The sequence below is a fragment of the Choloepus didactylus genome, chromosome 2 (genome assembly GCF_015220235.1).
Source record: "Choloepus didactylus isolate mChoDid1 chromosome 2, mChoDid1.pri, whole genome shotgun sequence".
Lineage (NCBI taxonomy): Eukaryota > Metazoa > Chordata > Mammalia > Pilosa > Megalonychidae > Choloepus > Choloepus didactylus.
Genome location: NC_051308.1, coordinates 180,805,029 through 180,826,890, shown reverse-complemented (window position 1 = coordinate 180,826,890; position 21,862 = coordinate 180,805,029). Strand labels below are relative to the sequence as shown.

Below are 21,862 nucleotides of genomic sequence, written 5' to 3'. Positions count from 1 at the left end.
GACATGTTTGCTTCCAATGTGTAGCATTCTGGCGCTGGCTTGCTGCAGTCCTTGGGATTCCTTGGCTTGCATTACTGCTTCTGTCACAGGGCAATCTGTTTCTTTGATCTCTTGTTGCTTTCTCTGACTTCTGGCTTCTTCTGACTATGTACGAATTAGTTTTGCTTATAAAGACTCCAGTCATGGATTAAGGCCCATCTTGATTCACTTTGGCCTCATCTGAATAAGATCTTTCAAGGTCCTATTTACAGATGATTCCACAACTTAACTAATAATATCTAATATCTTCAAACGTCCTAGTTACAAATGGGTTCAAACCCACAAGAACTGGATTAAGTCTTTTTACGGGGTACATGATTGAATCCCAAACACAGTATTATTCATAATAACCAAAAGTGGAAACAACACAAATGTCCATCATTTGATGAATAAACGAATGTGGTGTAGCCATACAGTGGAATATCATTTAGTCATAACAAGGAATGAAGTACTGATGCATGATACAATGTGGATGAACCTTTAGAACATTATGTTAAGTGAAAGAAGCCAAGCACAAAAGACCACATATTGCATGATTCCATTTATAGGAAATGTCCAAAATAGGCAAAATACAGAGAGACAGAAAGTAGATGAGTGGTTGCCAGGGACTGAGAGGAAAGGAATTGGAGAATGACTACTAATGTGTACAGAGTTTCTTTTGGGGGTGATGAAAATGTCCTGGAATTAGACAGAAATGATGGTTGCACAATTTTGTTAACATACTAAAAACCACTACATTGTGCACTTTAGAAGATTGAATATTATGGTGTGAATTATACCTCAAAAAATACTGAACTATAAAGCTTCTAGAAGGACATAAAGGAGAGTATCTCCCCAATAGAAGTGTTTAGATAGGACAAAGGAAGCAGCAACCAAAGAATTATACTTCATCAAAATTAAAAATGTCTGCTCATCAAAAGAAAGCATAAGAAAATGATAAGCATACAGACTGGGAGAATAATTTCCCAAAACATATATGTAACAAAATATTTGTATCCAGAATATATAAAGGACTCCTACCATTCACTAAAAGACAAAGCAGTTAAAACTTTGAAGTATTCCACAAAAGGAGGTAAACTAATGGACAAGAAGCACCAAAAAAGTGTTAAGCATCATTAGTTTTCAGTGAAATGCAAATTAAAGCCACAATTAAGATACATCCACTAGGATGGCTTCAAGGTATACAATGTCAAACAAGGAACAACAGGAACTCTCATAAATTATTGGTGGGAATGTAAATAGGATCACTATTTTGGAAAAAAAAATGGCAGTTTCTTTTATAAACGTTTATCTACTTGTCACCCAGCAATTCTATTCTTATGTATCTACCCAAGAAAAATGAATGTGTATCATGTCCACAAAAGAACTTGTGTAAGAATATTTATAGCACCTTTATTCATGTGGCCAAAAACTGGAGACAAATCAAATGTATCTCAACAGGAGAATGGATAAAAATTCATGGTATATACATACATTGGAATACTACTCAGAAATAAATAACAATGTACTACAAACAGATGCAGTAACATTTTTGTAAGTGAAAGAAACCAGGCAGAAAGCATACATCTTTGAATAGATCCCATTTATAAGAAGTTTCACAACAACAAATATATACTTTGGTGTAAAAAAATTTTTTTAAGTAGTTGCCTCTGGGAGGTGGGAATTAACTGTGGAAGGATTTGAGAGAACTTTCTAATTTGGTGGAAATATTCTATATCTTGAAAGGAATGTGGCTAAAATTCATCAAATTGTATTTAAAATTTGTGTTTTCCTGTGTGTTAAATTTAAATTTACTTTACAAATCAGTAAACAAATATTGAAGTCTACCTAAAAATAGCAAACCTTAACTGTACTAAATAGAGGGCAGCTTTTCATTCAATGTTTAGAGATCCTAAAATTATCTAATGTTAAGTAAACAAGTTAAATCACTTATTCCAGATTTAGTTCTAATTAGAAACAAATTAAAAATGGGCAGGAGGCGGGGCAAGATGGCAGACTGGTGAGCTGTATGTTTTAGTTACTCCTCCAGGAAAGTAGGTAGAAAGCCAGGAACTGCGTGGACTGGACACCACAGAGCAATCTGACTTTGGCATACTTCATACAACACTCATGAAAACGTGGAACTGCTGAGACCAGCGAAATCTGTAAGTTTTTGTGGCCAGGGGACCCGCACCCCTCCCTGCCAGGCTCAGTCACATGGGAGGAGGGGCTTTCGGCTCGGGGAAGGAGAAGGGAGAACTGCAGTGGCAGCCCTTACCAGAAACTCATTCTACTGATCCACACTCCAACCATAGATAGACTGAGACCAGACACCAGAGAATCTGAGAGCAGCCAGCCCAGCAGAGAGGAGACAGGCATAGAAAAAAACAACACGAAAAACTCCAAAATAAAAGCGGAGGATTTTTGGAGTTCTGGTGAACATAGGAAGGGGAAGGGCAGAGCTCAGGCCCTGAGGCTCATATGCAAATCCCGAAGAAAAGCTGATCTCTCTGCCCTGTGGACCTTTCCTTAATGGCCCTAATTGCTTTGTCTCAGCATTTCAATAACCCATTAGATCTCTGATGAGGGCCCTTTTTTTTAATCCTTTTTTCTTTTTCTAAAACAATTACTCTAAGAAGCCCAATACAGAAAGCTTCAAAGACTTGCAATTTGGGCAGTCAAGACAAGAGCAGAACTAAGAGAGCTCTGACACAAAAGGCAGTAATCCAGTGGCTGAGAAAATTCACTAAACACCACAACTTCCCAAGAAAAGGGGGGTGTCCGCTCACAGCCATCATCCTGGTGGACAGGAAACACTCCTGCCCATCGCCAGCCCCATAGCCCAGAGCTGCCCCAGACAACCCAGTGTGACGGAAGCGCTTCAAATAACAGGCACACACCACAAAACTGGGCGTGGACATTAGCCTTCCCTGCAACCTCAGCTGATTGTCCCAGAGTTGGGAAGGTGGAGCAGTGTGAATTAACAAAGCCCCGTTCAGCCATCATTTCAGCAGACTGGAAGCCTCCCTACACAGCCCAGAAGCCCATAACTGCCCTGGGGGGGACGGCACTCACCTGTGACATAGCACAGTCATCCCTCAACAGAGGACCCGGGGTGCACAGCCTGGAAGAGAGGCCCACTTGCAAGTCTCAGGAGCCATACGCCAATACCAAGGACTTGTGGGTCAGTGGCAGAGACAAATTGTGGCAGGACTGAACTGAAGGATTAGACTATTGCAGCAGCTTTAAAACTCTAGGATCACCAGGGAGATTTGATTGTTAGAGCCACCCCCCCTCCCTGACTGCCCAGAAACACGCCCCATATACAGGGCGGGCAACACCAACTACACACGCAAGCTTGGTACACCAATTGGACCCCACAAGACTCACTCCCCCACTCACCAAAAAGGCTAAGCAGGGGAGAACTGGCTTGTGGAGAACAGGTGGCTCGTGGACGCCACCTGCTGGTTAGTTAGAGAAAGTGTACTCCACGAAGCTGTAGATCTGATAAATTAGAGATAAGGACTTCAATTGGTCTACAAATCCTAAAAGAACCCTATCAAGTTCAGCAAATGCCAAGAGGCCAAAAACAACAGAAAATTATAAAGCATATGAAAAAACCAGACCATATGGATAACCCAAGCCCAAGCACCCAAATCAAAAGATCAGAAGAGACACACCACCTAGAGCAGCTACTCAAAGAACTAAAGATGAACAATGAGACCATAGTGCGGGATACAAAGGATATCAAGAAGACCCTAGAAGAGCATAAAGAAGACATTGCAAGACTAAATAAAAAAATGGATGATCTTATGGAAATTAAAGAAACTGTTGACCAAATTAAAAAGATTCTGGATACTCATAGTACAAGACTAGAGGAAGTTGAACAACGAATCAGTGACCTGGAAGATGACAGAATGGAAAATGAAAGCATAAACGAAAGAATGGGGAAAAAAATTGAAAAAATTGAAATGGACCTCAGGTATATGATAGATAATATGAAACATCCGAATATAAGACTCATTGGTGTTCCAGAAGGGGAAGAAAAGGGTAAAGGTCTAGGAAGAGTATTCAAGAAATTGTTGGGGAAAACTTCCCAAATCTTCTAAACAACATAAATACACAAATCATAAATGCTCAGCTAACTCCAAATAGAATAAATCCAAATAAACCCACTCCGAGACATATTCTGATCACACTGTCAAACACAGAAGAGAAGGTGCAAGTTCTGAAAGTAGCAAGAGAAAAGCAATTCACCACATACAAAGGAAACAGCATAAGACTAAGTAGTGACTACTCAGCAGCCACCATGGAGGCGAGAAGGCAGTGGCACGATATATTTAAAATTCTGAGTGAGAAAAATTTCCAGCCAAGAATACTTTATCCAGCAAAGCTCTCCTTCAGATTTGAGGGAGAGCTTAAATTTTTCACAGACAAACAAATGCTGAGAGAATTTGCTAACAAGAGACCTGCCCTACTGGAGATACTAAGGGGAGCCCTACAGACAGCGAAACAAAGAGGGGATGGAGAGACTTGGAGAAAGGTTCAGTACTAAAGAGATTCGGTATGGGTACAATAAAGGATATTAATAGAGAGAGGGGAAAAATATGACAAACATAAACCAAAGGATAAGATGGCTGCTTCAGGAAATGCCTTTATGGTTATAACGTTGAATGTAAATGGATTAAACTCCCCAATTAAAAGATATAGATTCGCAGAATGGATCAAAAAAAATGAACCATCAATATGTTGCATACAAGAGACTCATCTTAGACACAGGGACACAAAGAAACTGAAAGTGAAAGGATGGAAAAAAATATTTCATGCAAGCTACAGCCAAAAGAAAGCAGGTGTAGCAATATTAATCTCAGATAAAATAGACTTTAAATGCAGGGATGTTTTGAGAGACAAAGAAGGCCACTACATACTAATAAAAGGGGCAATTCAGCAAGAAGAAATAACAATCGTAAATGTCTATGCACCCAATCAAGGTGCCACAAAATACATGAGAGAAACACTGGCAAAACTAAAGGAAGCAATTGATGTTTCCACAATAATTGTGGGAGACTTCAACACATCACTCTCTCCTATAGATAGATCAACCAGACAGAAGACCAATAAGGAAATTGAAAACCTAAACAATCTGATAAATGAATTAGATTTAACGGACATATACAGGACATTACATCCCAAATCACCAGGATACACATACTTTTCTAGTGCTCATGGAACTTTCTCCAGAATAGATCATATGCTGGGACATAAAACAAGCCTCAATAAATTTAAAAAGATTGAAATTATTCAAAGCACATTCTCTGACTACAGTGGAATACAATTAGAAGTCAATAACCATCAGAGACTTAGAAAATTCACAGATACCTGGAGGTTAAACAACACACTCCTAAACAATCAGTGGGTTAAAGAAGAAATAGCAAGAGAAATTGCTAAATATATAGAGACGAATGAAAATGAGAACACAACATACCAAAACCTATGGGATGCAGCAAAAGCAGTGCTAAGGGGGAAATTTATAGCACTAAACGCATATATTAAAAAGGAAGAAAGAGCCAAAATCAAAGAACTAATGGATCAACTGAAGAAGCTAGAAAATGAACAGCAAACCAATCCTAAACCAAGTACAAGAAAAGAAATAACAAGGATTAAAGCAGAAATAAATGACATAGAGAACAAAAAAACAATAGAAAGGATAAATATCACCAAAAGTTGGTTCTTTGAGAAGATCAACAAGATTGACAAGCCCCTAGCTAGACTGACAAAATCAAAAAGAGAGAAGACCCATATAAACAAAATAATGAATGAAAAAGGTGACATAACTGCAGATCCTGAAGAAATTAAAAAAATTATAAGAGGATATTATGAACAACTGTATGGCAACAAATTGGATAATGTAGAAGAAATGGACAATTTCCTGGAAACATATGAACAACCTAGACTGACCAGAGAAGAAATAGAAGACCTCAACCAACCCATCACAAGCAAAGAGATCCAATCAGTCATCAAAAATCTTCCCACAAATAAATGCCCAGGGCCAGATGGCTTCACAGGGGAATTCTATCAAACTTTACAGAAAGAACTGACACCAATCTTACTCAAACTCTTTCAAAACATTGAAGAAAATGGAACACTACCTAACTCATTTCATGAAGCTACCATCAATCTAATACCAAAACCAGGGAAAGATGCTACAAAAAAGGAAAACTACCGGCCAATCTCCCTAATGAATATAGGTGCAAAAATCCACAACAAAATACTTGCAAATCGAATCCAAAGAGACATTAAAAAAATCATACACCATGACCAAGTGGGGTTCATTCCAGGCATGCAAGGATGGTTCAACATAAGAAAATCAATCAATGTATTACAACACATTAACAAGTCAAAAGGGAAAAATCAATTGATCATCTCAATAGATGCTGAAAAAGCATTTGACAAAATCCAACATCTGTTTTTGATAAAAACACTTCAAAAGGTAGAAATTGAAGGAAACTTCCTCAACATGATAAAGAGTATATATGAAAAACCCACAGCCAGCATAGTACTCAATGGTGAGAGACTGAAAGCCTTCCCTCTAAGATCAGGAAGAAGACAAGGATGCCCGCTGTCACCACTGTTATTCAACATTGTGCTGGAAGTGCTAGCCAGGGCAATCCGGCAAGACAAAGAAATAAAAGGCATCCAAATTGGAAAAGAAGAAGTAAAACTGTCATTGTTTGCAGATGATATGATCTTATATCTAGAAAACCCTGAGAAATCGACGATACAGCTACTAGAGCTAATAAACAAATTTAGCAAAGTAGCGGGATACAAGATTAATGCACATAAGTCAGTAATGTTTCTATATGCTAGAAATGAACAAACTGAAGAGACACTCAAGAAAAAGACCATTTTCAATAGCAACTAAAAAAATCAAGTACCTAGGAATAAACTTAACCAAAGATGTAAAAGACCTATACAAAGAAAACTACATAACTCTACTAAAAGAAATAGAAGGGGACCTTAAAAGATGGAAAAATAATCCATGTTCATGGATAGGAAGACTAAATGTCATTAAGATGTCAATTCTACCCAAACTCATCTACAGATTCAATGCAATCCCAATCAAAATTCCAACAACCTACTTTGCAGACTTGGAAAAGCTAGTTATCAAATTTATTTGGAAAGGGAAGATGCCTCGAATTGCTAAAGACACTCTAAAAAAGAAAAACCAAGTGGGAGGACTTACACTCCCTGACTTTGAAGCTTATTATAAAGCCACAGTTGCCAAAACAGCATGGTACTGGCACAAAGATAGACATATAGATCAATGGAATCGAATTGAGAATTCAGAGATAGACCCTCAGATCTATGGCCGACTGATCTTTGATAAGGCCCCCAAAGTCACTGAACTGAGTCATAATGGTCTTTTCAACAAATGGGGCTGGGAGAGTTGGATATCCATATCCAAAAGAATGAAAGAGGACCCCTACCTCACCCCCTACACAAAAATTAACTCAAAATGGACGAAAGATCTCAATATAAAAGAAAGTACCTTAAAACTCCTAGAAGATAATGTAGGAAAACATCTTCAAGACCTTGTATTAGGCGGCCACTTCCTAGACTTTACACCCAAAGCACAAGCAACAAAAGAAAAAATACATAAATGGGAACTCCTCAAGCTTAGAAGTTTCTGCACCTCCAAGGAATTTCTCAAAAAGGTAAAGAAGCAGCCAACTCAATGGGAAAAAAATTTTGGAAACCATGTATCTGACAAAAGACTGATATCTTGCATATATAAAGAAATCCTACAACTCAATGACAGTAGTACAGACAGCCCAATTATAAAATGGGCAAAAGATATGGAAAGACAGTTCTCTGAAGAGGAAATACAAATGGCCAAGAAACACATGAAAAAATGTTCAGCTTCACTAGCTATTAGAGAGATGCAAATTAAGACCACAATGAGATACCATCTAACACCGATTAGAATGGCTGCCATTAAACAAACAGGAAACTACAAATGCTGGAGGGGATGTGGAGAAATTGGAACTCTTATTCATTGTTGGTGGGACTGTATAATGGTTCAGCCACTCTGGAAGTCAGTCTGGCAGTTCCTTAGAAAACTAGATATAGAGTTACCAGTCGATCCAGCGATTGCACTTCTCGGTATATACCCGGAAGATCGGAAAGCAGTGACACGAACAGATATCTGCACGCCAATGTTCATAGCAGCATTATTCACAATTGCCAAGAGATGGAAACAACCCAAATGTCCTTCAACAGATGAGTGGATAAATAAAATGTGGTATATACACACAATGGAATACTACGCGGCAGTAAGAAGGAACGATCTGGTGAAACATATGACAACATGGATGAACCTTGAAGACATAATGCTGAGCGAAATAAGCCAGGCACAAAAAGAGAAATATTATATGCTACCACTAATGGGAACTTTGAAAAATGTAAAACAAATGGTTTATAATGTAGAATGTAGGGGAACTAGCAATAGAGAGCAATTAAGGAAGGGGGAACAATAAGCCAAGAAGAACAGATAAGCTATTTAACATTCTGGGGATGCCCAGAAATGACTATGGTCTGTTAATTTCTGATGGATATAGTAGGAACAAGTTCATAGAAATGTTGCTATATTAGGTAACTTTCTTGGGGTAAAGTAGGAACATGTTGGAAGTTAAGCAGTTATCTTAGGTTGTCTTTTTCTTACTCCCTTGTTATGGTCTCTTTGAAATGTTCTTTTATTGTATGTTTGTTTTCTTTTTAACTTTTTTTTCATACAGTTGATTTAAAAAAGAAGGGAAAGTTAAAAAAAAAAAAAAAAGAAAAACAAGGAAAAAAAGATGTAGTGCCCCCTTGAGGAGCCTGTGGAGAATGCAGGGGTATTGGCCTACCCCACCTCGATGGTTGCTAACATGACCACAGACATAGGGGACTGGTGGTTTGATGGGTTGAGCCCTCTACCATAGGTTTTACCCTTGGGAAGACGGTTGCTGCAAAGGAGAGGCTAGGCCTCCCTATGGTTGTGCCTAAGAGCCTCCTCCCGAATGCCTCTTTGTTGCTCAGATGTGGCCCTCTCTCTCTAGCTAAGCCAACTTGAAAGGTGAAATCACTACCCTCCCCCCTACGTGGGATCAGACACCCAGGGGAGTGAATCTCCCTGGCAACGTGGAATATGACTCCCAGGGAGGAATGTAGACCTGGCATCGTGGGACGGAGAACATCTTGACCAAAAGGGGGATGTGAAAGGAAATGAAATAAGCTTCAGTGGCAGAGAGATTCCAAAAGGAGCCAAGAGGTCACTCTGGTGGGCACTCTTACGCACACTTTAGACAACCCTTTTTAGGTTCTAAAGAATTGGGGTAGCTGGTGGTGGATACCTGAAACTATCAAACTACAACCCAGAACCCATGAATCTCGAAGACAGTTGTATAAAAATGTAGCTTATGAGGGGTGACAATGGGATTGGGAAAGCCATAAGGACCACACCCCACTTTGTCTAGTTTATGGATGGATGAGTAGAAAAATGGAAGGAAACAAACAGACAAAGGTACCCAGTGTTCTTTTTTACTTCAATTACTCTTTTTCCTCTAATTATTATTCTTTTTATTTTTGTGTGTGTGCTAATGAAGGTGTCAGGGATTGATTTAGGTGATGAATGTACAACTATGTAATGGTACTGTGAACAATCGAAAGTACGATTTGTTTTGTATGACTGCGTGGTATGTGAATATATCTCAATAAAATGAAGATAAAAAAATAAACACAATACATTGTTATTAAAAAAAATGGGCTACCCTTTCCATTTCTCTTGTTAATTACAATAATTAACTAAATTGCTATTGGGCTGCAGTTATTTTCTCAAGCTGTATTTCTTAAAATATTTGAAATGTGATTGAGAACACTTAAACCACAAATAAATGTAGTTATTTTAAAATTTGTAGTGCACACTCTAGCAGTGATAATAGCATTCTAGTCAGCTCTATGACCCTGTTTATACAGTGGGGTTTAAAATTTCATGTTCTGAGGTAGAGATTAATAGCCTTCTTTTTATGGAGATGTACATCTGTCAAATGGTTGGGAGAAGCCCACATTATGGGAGGGCAGGCCTTTGAGACAATTTATTAAAAATTTCTTAAATACCTCAATCTAACATCTAATTATAATCTATCAAAAACAAAACACCTGCTTTATTAAAGTAGGTAAACTAGATGAAGATTCATCATAGGCAACTTTTAAGTTCAACATAGGCATTTTAAAGTTTAGTTTTAATAATGTATGAATTATTTCATCTTTTTAAGTATGATTTTGGTTTTTCATTTGTCACTCCTCTTGGGAATTTTCTGCCACAACTTATATTACAACAGTACTATCTACTTACGTGTTGTAACCTCATGTTACCCTGGTTACAGGGGTCTTTCCTGTCGGGAAATCCAGGGAATCAACCACAGAATGTGATGAGAGAAGAGAAAAAAAAAAACAAAAAATAAACAAGGGTTGCATGATGCTTCATCTAGAGTCTAATGCTGCCGTCTAGTGGATAAATAATGCAGATAGACTTGCCAAAAGTACCTAGTGTGGGTTTTTGTCGACCATGATAGATCAGAATCCCTTGGCAAACTAACCAGATAAAATGATTTTAAAAATCTAATCCTATGTTAAACAGTATTTATGGAGCCACAGTTTATATTAACCTAAGTAATTCAGAAAGTTTTAAGACAAATGATTTTGGCCACAAAATGGAATTAAGGAAAGCAAGCTTTTGAAATATATTTAAAATTATCCTCATTACTTCAAAATCTTCTAGTTATAAAGCAAATAAGTCTTATAAATATTCAAAAGTATAGTCAACTCTATAATTAAATCTGAAAATAGCTTTGAATTACAATTCAAATACATTAGTCTAATTTTTCAAAGGGTTTTAATACTATGTTTCGATTTTTAAATAGTATTAAAGAAATTTACTTTAATATATATAATTTATGCAACTTGGTGTAGCCACTGAAGATTAGTGAGGTGATGATCAAATTTCATGGTTTTTTTCTTAGTAGGGAAAACACCTTTTGGGGGATGAATAATTATATACAGAGTTAAAACTTATTCATATGAAGAAAGGTAAATAGCTGAAATGCAAAAATAAATACTAAAATTGAGAACATCTGTGTGTATAGATAAGGAAAAGACACTTCAGTTGTATCAGGAAGGTCACAAAATGAAGGATATTGGTTTTAAATTTTTTTTTAAAATATGGGAGGGAGAAAAAATAGTGTTCATTAAATAAAATTTTAGAAATGAACTATGTTTAATGCAGAAAAGATAAGTTGATTCATGTTTCTTTAGGTGGGAGATTTAAAAGCTGGACTTTAAGAAAGGACTCTGTGATTTGATTCAGATTTCAGAGGAATTAGTGTGTATCTTCATTTTAGGTTCTCCATCCAACTTAACTCGGCTAAAGAGAAAAGATGTAGAATAGGTAAAGTGGGACTGAAGGTAAAGGTGAGTGTGTCGACTTAATGGTGGCAGAATTTTCTGAGAATCAATCTGATTTTGTATTTAGAGGGTTACATGCTAACTGGTTACATTCTTTTCAAAAAAGCATTAATGATTAAAAATAGCCTTAATTTTTTTACTTTTTATTTTGAAAAAATTTCAAACATAAAGTACAGTTGCAAAAATAATAAAAACCCCATTCAGAGAATTCCAACATACCTCCCCCACCCCAGATGCCCATATCCACCAACTTATCTATTTTTGAAACATTTGAGAGTAGGTTGTATACATCATGCTCCTTGAGCACTTAGTATGTCCATGTGTGTTTCCTAAGAACAAGAATATTTACTCATGTAACCACCTTAAATAGAGTTATCAAGTTCAAGCAATTTAACATTGATATAAAATTTGCAGTCTACACTCCATTATTTTCGTATGTCCCAATAACGACCTTTTGGGCCTTTGCTGCTCCATTGTAAGTTCCAGTCAAGGATCATAGATTGCATTTAATTGTTCTTGTCTTTTTTTAGTCACTGTTTTTATTTTTCACTGTGGAAACCTATATGCAACATAAATTTTCCCTTTTCAACTATTATCAATCATACCATTCAGTGGGATTAATCAAATTCACAATGTTGTGTTGTCCTCACTACCATCCATTAACACGACTTCCTGTCACCCCAAATAGAAGTCATATACCCACTATGAATTAACTTCCCAACCCCCACCCTGGTCCCTGGTAACCTGTACACTACTATTTGTCCCTAGAACTTGCATATTCTAGCTATTTCATGTAAGTGGACTCAAAATACCTGTACCTTTGTGTCTGACTTATTTGACTCAAGATGATGTCTTCAAGGTTCATTCATGTAGTGGCAGGTATCAGAACTACTTCATTCCTTTTTAAGTCTGAGTATTATTTCATTGTACACATATATCTCATTTTGTCTCTCCATTCATCTGCTGTTGGTCATTTGGGTTGCTTCTACCTTTTAGCTGTTGTGAACAATGCTGCCATGAACACTGGTGTACAGGTATCCATCCACCTCCCTACTTTCAGTTCTTTGGGGTATATACCTAGAAATGGGATTGCCGTTTGTCTTACAGTAGCTCTATGTTTGTTTTTGAAGAACCACAAAACTGTTTTCCACAGTGGCAGCACCATTTTACATTCCCACCAGCAGTGCACTAGGGTTCCAATTTCTCTGCATCCTCACCAACACGTGTTATTTTTATTTGTTTAAAAAAACAATAGCTATCCGAGCATGTGTGAAGTAGTTTCAGGGTGAGGGATAAAGAGTGTCTAAGCAGTGTTTGCTGTTTAAATATGTGGTCAAGGAAGACCTCATCGTAACATTGATACTTGGGCGAAGACCAGAAGTTTAGGGAGTGTGCCATGTGAATATCTGTGTGAGGTGCATTACGGGGAGAGAGAACAGCAAGTGTAAAGGGCTGAGATGGGGACTGTGTTTGGCTTGTTACAGAAGTAAGGAGACATGTAGAACAGAAGGGATGGAGGGTAGGATATAAGGCCAGAGCGGAGGTAGGGAGAATGGGGCAGACCATATGTGGACTTCGCGGCCGTTGTTAAGGGTTTGACTTTTACTCTGAAGTAGAAAGCCACTGGAAGATTTTGAGTAGAGGGATAGTATGAGTCTATTTATGGTTTAACAGGACACCTCTGGTTGCTGTGTTAAATGATGAATGTGGATGGCAGGGATGGAAGCAGGATCCGTTAGGAAGCTGTGGTAGTAAAATCCAAGTAAAGATGATGCTGACTAGGACCAGGATGGGAACTGCAGCGATATTGAGATGTGGCTGGATTCAGGACATATGAGGAAAGTTGAGGCAAGTTTTTGGCCTGAAAAAATGGAACTGCCATTCAGTGGCAGGGGTTAAGTCCAGGGGTAGAGCAGGTTCAGGGGGGCAAGAGCAGGGTTTCAGTTTTAGGCATGTTAAATTTAAGATGCCTTTTTGACATCCAAGTGGAGATGATATTATTGATGTTAGTTCATTACACAGGCCTGTAGATGAAGGGATATATATCTGGGAGCCATCAACATATAGAAGGACAGGCTGCAGATTCCATGAGATTGGGCAAGACCACAAAGGGAGTAAGGGTAAATAAAGAGACCAGGAGTCACTTACTAGGCTTCTCAGGATTTCTTTTTTTGATGTTTTCTCAGTGAATTAGAAAGGAAATCATCACCTGATAGTGAAGATAACGGATGAGTTGTTGGAGGCTAGAGTAGAAGGAGTTATGAAATAGTCACTCAGGACAGTGGAGCGTAAGCGGACCAGGAGCATGAGTGCCCACAGCTTGACGAGGAAGGGCTCCTTGAAGTTACCGCCCTGTGGCTGAAGGGTTAGGCTTGGGTTGTGGATCTAAAGGACAGCATGGAATCACCAGGTGGAAACTATACATAGGGTGGCTTCAGCTCACCTTGAAGAGGATCTTGCCAAAGATTAGAATCCTCTAAATATGAAATATTCTGTTGGAAATGCCCACACTGAAAGAGGCAGTAACCCCTTATAGAAGATGAAGCCTGGGAATTAAATCATTGTGTAGGAATTCGACTAGATGCCCTTCAGAATTCTTCAAGCTCGGATGGGACTCAACTTCAAGCTGAAAATACAAATCGGAACACAGGCTGTGCAACTGTGGCAAGTTACTTTCTGAGCTACTTCACAGGGCTGTTGTTATGAACAGTCATGAATTAATGTATATAAAGCACCTGGGATATTGTACCTATTCAATGTTGTTTCTTCCAAAGGTAAGTCTCCAGCATCACTTAAACTGAACTCAGCTCTGAATTTCTACAAGTAATTTGCCAAAACCAAGGAATGAAAATTTTTGCCACTAGTGAGGAATTTTATAATTTTTAAAAATGTTGCCTTCTGCTCACTCAGCATGAAGGAGATGGTGGCAAATTTTGTATTACTGATAACTAGAAGCAGAAAGCTGTAGTAATTGTGGAAGGTACTACTGCAATATGTATGATTTTATACCTCAAAATGTTACATGAGAATAACTAAGGTTTATATGTTCCATATGTTGTCATAGAAACAGCACAGTCTAGATTTTAATGTATGTGTGTTTAGACCATTTGTCAAAAAAAAAAAAAAACACCCTTACTTTGGTCATCACATTATTTCCCTGCACTTCTCTAAATGATATCCAAAAGACAATGAAAAATTAATATTTGGATGTTTACTTTATTTAGAACCCCCAAAAAGCTTTATGGTAGTGATTCCATATTTAGCTGTTCTCTTGATTTTTTTATAACGCAGATTTGTATAATGAAAAGAAAGTTAAGTGAGAAAAAATAGGTTGGAGTCACAACCCTGATATTTAACAACTGTCATTTTAGCCAAGTCACATAAGTTATCTGAGTTTTTTTTTCTCATCTATTCAAGATGAGAAAACAAAAGATAATTCTTTCTCTGCCTACTGCAGAGGGGCTGCTGTGAAAACCAATGATATAATGGGCGTAAAAACACTCTCTAAAATATAAAATACTAGATGACATCATAATTACATTTTATCAATTTTTACTTCTCCACACATACCATTATTTAGTTATTTTGTTGATCTGATTTCCACCTGAGTATTAGAAATTCAAAAGAGGAATAGTATAGCTTCTCTCAATGTCGTCCCTTTTTTTGGTCTCTCCAAAGTGTAAGTGCAAACGTTTCTTTTCAGATTTTCTAAGTATACCATATTGTTTCTCATCTTTGTAAGTCCATGCAAAACCATAAACCAAATTTTAAATGACATATAATCTGTGCGTTTGCCCACAGGTATATATGTAATAGGTATATAGGTAATAAATTCAGGCTGTTGCTTTGCTTTATACTAAGACACGAAACAATGGACTACTACATGGCAGGAGTAGCAACCAGGGAGGGAATTGAGATGAGAAATAGTCTTTTTCCACATTTCTTAGTGAACTGTTTGTTTATTGTTTAGCTCCTCTTATTTTTGGATGGGAAAAAAACTTATGTGGAAGGGACCTATCACTTATTAGAGGAAGAAGGCTGATAAAGAAAAAAAAGTTCCTTATATTTTAGGGTAGGGGACTGACAAGTGCTAGTGGTTGCGGCCCAACGTGCAGTAAGAACGTGAGCCTAGCAAAGGGACTCTGAGGGAGCAGGTGGCTGCAGAGAACGATGAAGGGGCCTGAAAGGGGCAGGCGAGGATCTGAGGCAAACACTCCAGCCGAGTAGATGAGCAAGCAGTTTTGTGGCAGGCAGGCCTTCTCTAGAATATTGGTCCTGGTGGGAAACTTGAAACAACTTTTTGTTACGAATGCTTCAAACATTTACAGACGTAGAGAGAATGGCATAATGAATCTCTTGTACCCATTAAACCAACTCAACAATTACCAACTCATGGCATCTTGTTTCATCTATACTCCCATTACTCCCCTTCTCAGATTATTTCAGAGCAAATCACAGACATATTTTATTACCAGGAAAAACTTTTTTTAAATGTTTATTTTAGTAACATATCTACAACTTAAAATTTCCCCTAGATGTATTTCATTTTTATTATTATAGAGGTTCCCATTGAATGGGAAGGAAGACAGAACTGGGTGGTGGTCAAAGGGGACTTGAGCATTACACGTAATGTTCCAATTTTTTAGGAGACTGGAGTCAGGAATTGTCTGCAGAATTAAAAATGAATAAACACAACAGTGAAAAGACTGTTAGCCGAAGGGCACAAGCTTGTGCTAGGAGGCCATTTCTGATCCTTGTGAAGCTCAGGGAGCAAGCACCACCGCCCCAAAAGTGGAGCCTTGGGGGTCTGAAAGAGCGTGTTCCACCAGGCAAGGAGTCTGAGAAAGTCCAGCAGACCAGAAGGCATTTTTTAACCAGGAAAAATTTTGAAGCAGTAGTTAAAGCCAAATTGTCTTTGCTAGTCATTGTTGCATTTTGTGAAACATCCCTTTAAGTTAGGATTATTTTGTGACGAGGGCTTTTATTGCGGTGTCACAATAGACCACACCAAAAAAAAAAAGTACCAAAGTAGATGGCTTTCTCATTTTCAGTCTTCTGTCCTCCCTCTTCTTAACATGGATGATTGAGAATTGACTATTTTAGCTACAAGGAGTTACATGAGAAACTATATCATCCGCTTCCTCTGAGGTTGACCTGTTTTAAAATTGTGATCCTTGTTGGTTCAAAAATAACTAATTTTTAATTGCAATTGGAGAAGGCTCTTCTGGCTTTGCTGGAAGCGTTCCTTAGCAGTCAATTCTATTTGTATATTAAGTTATATAATTCTGCTTCAGCAAGCTTGTCACATTTTATAAAAACTAAGAGGGACCAGGAGATCATGAGGTTGTGTTATACAGTCCCATTTATTGTACTGATTACTACTACAAACTGTCAGAAACATTTGGCCTTTATCTTTAAACACTTCTGAATCAGAATCTCTGGGGACACAAAATGGAAATTTGCATTTTAACATATTCTTTGAGTTCCCATTGCTCTCTAGAGTATACCATATTATTTTCCTAGACCTCCTTTGTAAGTTGTTACACCTGCTGGTTTGTTTTCTTCCCATGCCTTTTATCACTAGGCCAACATTAATTTCTAATTTGATATGCAGCTTGACTTCTTAACCACTTTTCTTCCTCATAGGAATACTGACAATCAGTATTTGGATTCAGTGGGCTTAACTAGAGCACAACAGAAGCAAAATATAGTGCTTTTTTTTTTTTTTCTCTTTCCCCAAAATATGGGGGTGGGCAGAGTGGGGTCAGAAGAGGGGAAGAGGAGGCTGGTTTGTATTTTGCAAAAGTTCCACAGGTAATTTTGATATCAAAACATTCTTATCTTCTAATTTGTTTTCACAAAGTTTGGGTATTTTTTTTTTTTTTGAAAGTGATGATATTTATCCTTCTATTGTGTAATTACACCAAATCAGAAGAATTGCTTTCCTTATAAACATATTTAATGAATAAACCAATTATAATTTAGATTTTAACATTGCTTGTGATTTTTTTTTTCCCCTTATAGGTGTCATCTTTAAGAAATGAAAAGCGAGGCTCATCATATCTCATCTCTGCCCCAGAAAGTGGTTCAGTGGAATTTGTTGACCAGCGTTCTCAGGGCACAGGAGTGCATTATGTGGAAACCTACTTAAAAAAGAAGCGAGTGTACTGAGCTAAACTCTCTCCTTATAGCCTCATAAGGTCCTTTGCTGTACTCTGCTGTTCATTGCTGCCTTAACTCAAACTAGCCATATCCTTTAAATACGGGTTTATAATATCCCAGAAGGAACGGTGTTGTGCAGCAGGCAGAACTGCCAAATGAAAAATAAGTAGCAATAAAAAGAGATATCCATTGAGGACATTTCCCACTAGAATTAGATGCAACTTAATTAATGTGATATTAATTTGCAGTCCATTGGAGAAATATAACAATGTTCCAATAATCCTTGCTTTAGGACTGGGAATAATTTTGACAACCATATATAAAAGTTTGAAGCAATAAAAGGAAAACAGTTTTGTTTCCTGAGCCTTAGGAGAATGAGTTTCTTATAAGCCAATATGCGTTTCAATTTACTCTCCCTAGAAGTGATTTGGTTTATAGATTTTTAGGACTTTTCCTAGAGCTACAAAAGTACAAGTACCAAATGTGGTAACGGTGACCAAATGTGGTGACGTTATGAAGACGCTCTACCTGCAAACTAAAGTATTGCCCATACACCAGCCATGCAATATAAAACCTGAACACAGACATCCAAGGTAAACAAAACAACGGATGCTTTACTTTTCATGTTATTTAGCATTTATACCTGTTGTGAAAAACACAAGGTATTTTAAGAAAAGTAGCTTTGGTGATCTAATACAGGGGTTTGCAAACTACACCCCGTGGGCCAAGTTCAGTCCACTACCTGTTTTTGTACTGCCCGCAAGCTAAGAATGTTGTTTACATTTTTAAATGTTTGGGGGTGGGTATTAATTTATGAGATGTTAAAATTCTATGAAACAAATTTAAGTATCACAAATAAAAGCTTATTGGACTACAGCCATACTCATTCATTTACATATTATCTATGGCTGCTTTCATGCTACAAAATAAAGTTCAGTAGTTGTGACAGAGATCATATGGTCCACAAAGCTTAAAATATTTACTATCTGGTCCTTTATAGAAAAAGTTTGCTGACCCCTGGCCTAATAGCACCAATTCCTTATTCCTTTACTTCACCTAAAGATCAGCCCTTAACCTTTGTGGCAGACTCGTAAGTGGCAAGGAACGCAGGTTTCTGTGCCTCATTTCATAGCATAGACTAGTGATGATCTAATTACTAGAACAGGGCCTATTTTGACCATCCAATGCCCTTCTTCCACAATATAGTAAAGCAGTCAATACCGCCCTTTCTGAAGAAGTCTTATGGCATAACAGTATTTATAACAATTTTGATCTAATAAGCTATACCTCACTCTCTGCTCTTATTCTTTTGTAGTGTGTTAGGATTAAAAATTATCAGCTATTTAACCCAACTTATTTCTGAATTTTTTTTTCTTATTGCATATGACTTTTGACATCACCATTTCCTGACGACCTTGCTATTAAATGCATGAGAAACCCTTTGCCATCTAGAAATTTCTAAGTTTGTTCATTGTTATGAGACCGTAAGGGTCTCAAGCCATTCTTTTGAAATCAAAGCATTAAATATCTTGTCATTTTGGAAACTTATTTTTTGACTGATAAAGTTATCTATCCTGTTTTAAATATGAAGTCCAGAACTGATACATATGGTGTATGCTTTGTAAAGAATTCTCTTTATTCTAATTTATTGCATCTAATAATGTCTGTTGGAAAATGGCATCGAGGAGATTAAGATAATGTCTAAGAAGTATACTAGCTATAAATAACTGATCAAGATTAGACATCACTCAATTAAGCAGCAGATGACTAATGGATTCTCTAAGCCTCACATTTTTCCTTCCTGTTCTCCTGTTGCATTTAGTTTCTTCAGTGCTTAGTCACCCCTCTAATAAAGTCCAAAAAGAAAAAAAGGGAAAGGGTGAATTTTAAATGAGAGCTATTAAATGAAAGCAGGAAGAGGCTGAAAGAACTAAAATGAAGAATTCGGGGACTCCAGCCCTCTGTACTGGCCTGTGCCCTGTTACCATTGAACAGACAGAGAAGTGCAAATCAAGTGGTGTTGATAATATGGGCCATTACCACTCCACAAAATCTAACCTGTTATTTTTCTATGTAAGTGAATTGTCTGAATGCTTTGAAAATGAAATCTTAATATTAAAAGGCATATGCATGTGAAGTCTTTAGTACATTTATTTGTATAAAGAGTAAACAAAGTGCATACAGAGTGGCCACAGGTTTGACATACATAGAGACCTTGGTGATGTAGGGCTACTGAACAAATTAAATGGCAGGTTTATTGTTGCCACTGAAACAATCCTGAACAGTTTTTCAGGCTAAAAAAGTGAAAAGTAACAATATCGAACAACGGCTAGACAATATTAACAAAATGCTTTTCAGACTCTTGGTCATACAGGTCTTCATGGTTCACACTGAATCACATTCCAAACAATTTTGATTACTCAGCTACCTCCAAGCAAAGTGAAAATTGTCTAGTGGATTGTGACCTCCACAGTGCCTCTAGCTGGGCCTTTTCTTTCAAGTTTTGTGCCAGAGGATGATGGTAAAAATAGTGATCGATCCTTGCAGATGGAGGATAAGTACTGAAACACTCTAAGAATAGTACAGTGTATGTGGTATATATTCTGACTAGTTGCATACAGCATCCAAAACAAAAGCTGGAGCAGCTTGCCCTGAAGTGGTAAGAGTTATAAAAGGATATACATTGACACTTTCTTAAAGCATGTATGATAGCATCCAGGTCCTTGGGATCAATCTTGATTAAAGGTATACCGCATAAGAAAGCACTGGCACAGACTTAGCTCTCTAGAGTTAACATCATGCAGCAAAGTATCTATTCCACAGCTGCCCCCAGTACAGTTTTCTCAAAATGGGTACCAGTGGTTACCCAAGGGGACAGAAGCTAAGCCACTGGAGAAACAGCTCAAAGTTTAAGTCCTACTAGTAACAGGAATACACTCATCTTTGTACAGAAACAACAGTATACTAACTGGTATCTAATATTTCAAGAATGCTTGGTCTATCACTGTACAGATACCAAAATTTGAGGGCATATTAGAGCACTGGCTAAGTCCATCAATCTGTATGTTTATGTGCCAGAAATCTATTTCAGATCAACTGGCAGCTGGGAAAAAAGCAATCATTTTGAGACATTACTTTGGTCAACTTTTCTTTTTTTGAAAAAGCCCATTTCAATATGCAGTTATGGGTGAAGGTAAAATAGCCAGATGAAATGGTGGTATAATCATTCTGAAAGGAGTGCTTACATGTTTAGTAATATTTTGCACTATTTGTCACTAAGTTTACTGCTACCAGATTTAAAGAAGTCTTTACACATATTAAGCACCTCAGTGTGCCTTAAACATGGATATGTACTCAAGAATTTGTTGCGTGACTTTTCAGACAGAATGCATACTTTTTCCATTGAAAAAAAATTTAAATGGCTTGGGTATTTGTTGGAGAGAAAGGGAAACTGATAAAACAGTGAAATTTAAATGTTATACATGCTTATTTTTAAAAGTGCTTCAAATCCTTCAATAAGGTTCTGAAAGGTTGTCCGATTAGATGGTTGGAATTCCCAGCATTTTCTCATAAGTTGATAAACCTGTAAAAAGAAGAAAAACCAATAGCAACAATAAAAAATGTTGGGTTTGGGAGCTCTTTTGAAAAAAATTATAGAAACCTAAAGGTAAGACAACAATTTTGGAAATGTATCCGAATTATTTAAAATACAGAAAATGTGGCAACTATTGTTTTATGAACAACTATAGTTCATAAAAAAATATTTTAAGTTGATAAGCTCATGGGTTAATTAACCATCAAAGAGATCCAGGTCATCACTGCAGTAAGGGTGAAGCTAAGTCTCAGTTTAGATGCTAAAGTTCCAGACTGACTGCTTCATTCTTTGACTCACACTATTTAGCATATCTTAAATAGTTGAGAGTTTAGTCTTAAAGGCTCAATTTATTTTTGAGTTCAGAAAAGTGAATAAATATTATAAATGTTATTAATGGAAAAACATACACACAAAAATGCAATGTTATCTATTTTTCACAATAAGACTACAACCAAAATATGCTTCTTTGGGGTAGACAAATGAATAAACACTGAAGTGAGCTACTTTTGGAGGGATTCATTGCTGTGAACATAACTTACGGCTGTCATCTGCCCTAAGATGACTGATTTCTCAGATATCTTATCT

General features: G+C 37.3%; 2 protein-coding genes across 4 annotated transcripts in view; one reads left to right on the top strand and one right to left on the bottom strand.

Moving 5' to 3' along the window:
• The window catches only part of RAVER2 (ribonucleoprotein, PTB binding 2), a 117,307-nt gene extending 97,488 nt beyond the window's left edge, over positions 1-19,819 (top strand). For both annotated transcript variants that reach the window (XM_037827016.1, XM_037827015.1), the window contains exon 12: positions 17,545-19,819. In XM_037827016.1, the coding sequence (XP_037682944.1) occupies positions 17,545-17,691 (147 nt within the window). In that variant the 3' untranslated portion in view covers positions 17,692-19,819. The remainder of the gene's footprint in view (positions 1-17,544) is intronic.
• The window catches only part of JAK1 (Janus kinase 1), a 136,960-nt gene continuing 134,909 nt past the window's right edge, over positions 19,812-21,862 (bottom strand). For both annotated transcript variants that reach the window (XM_037827013.1, XM_037827014.1), the window contains exon 25: positions 19,812-21,265. In XM_037827013.1, coding sequence (XP_037682941.1) covers positions 21,152-21,265 — 114 coding nt within the window. In that variant the 3' untranslated portion in view covers positions 19,812-21,151. The remainder of the gene's footprint in view (positions 21,266-21,862) is intronic.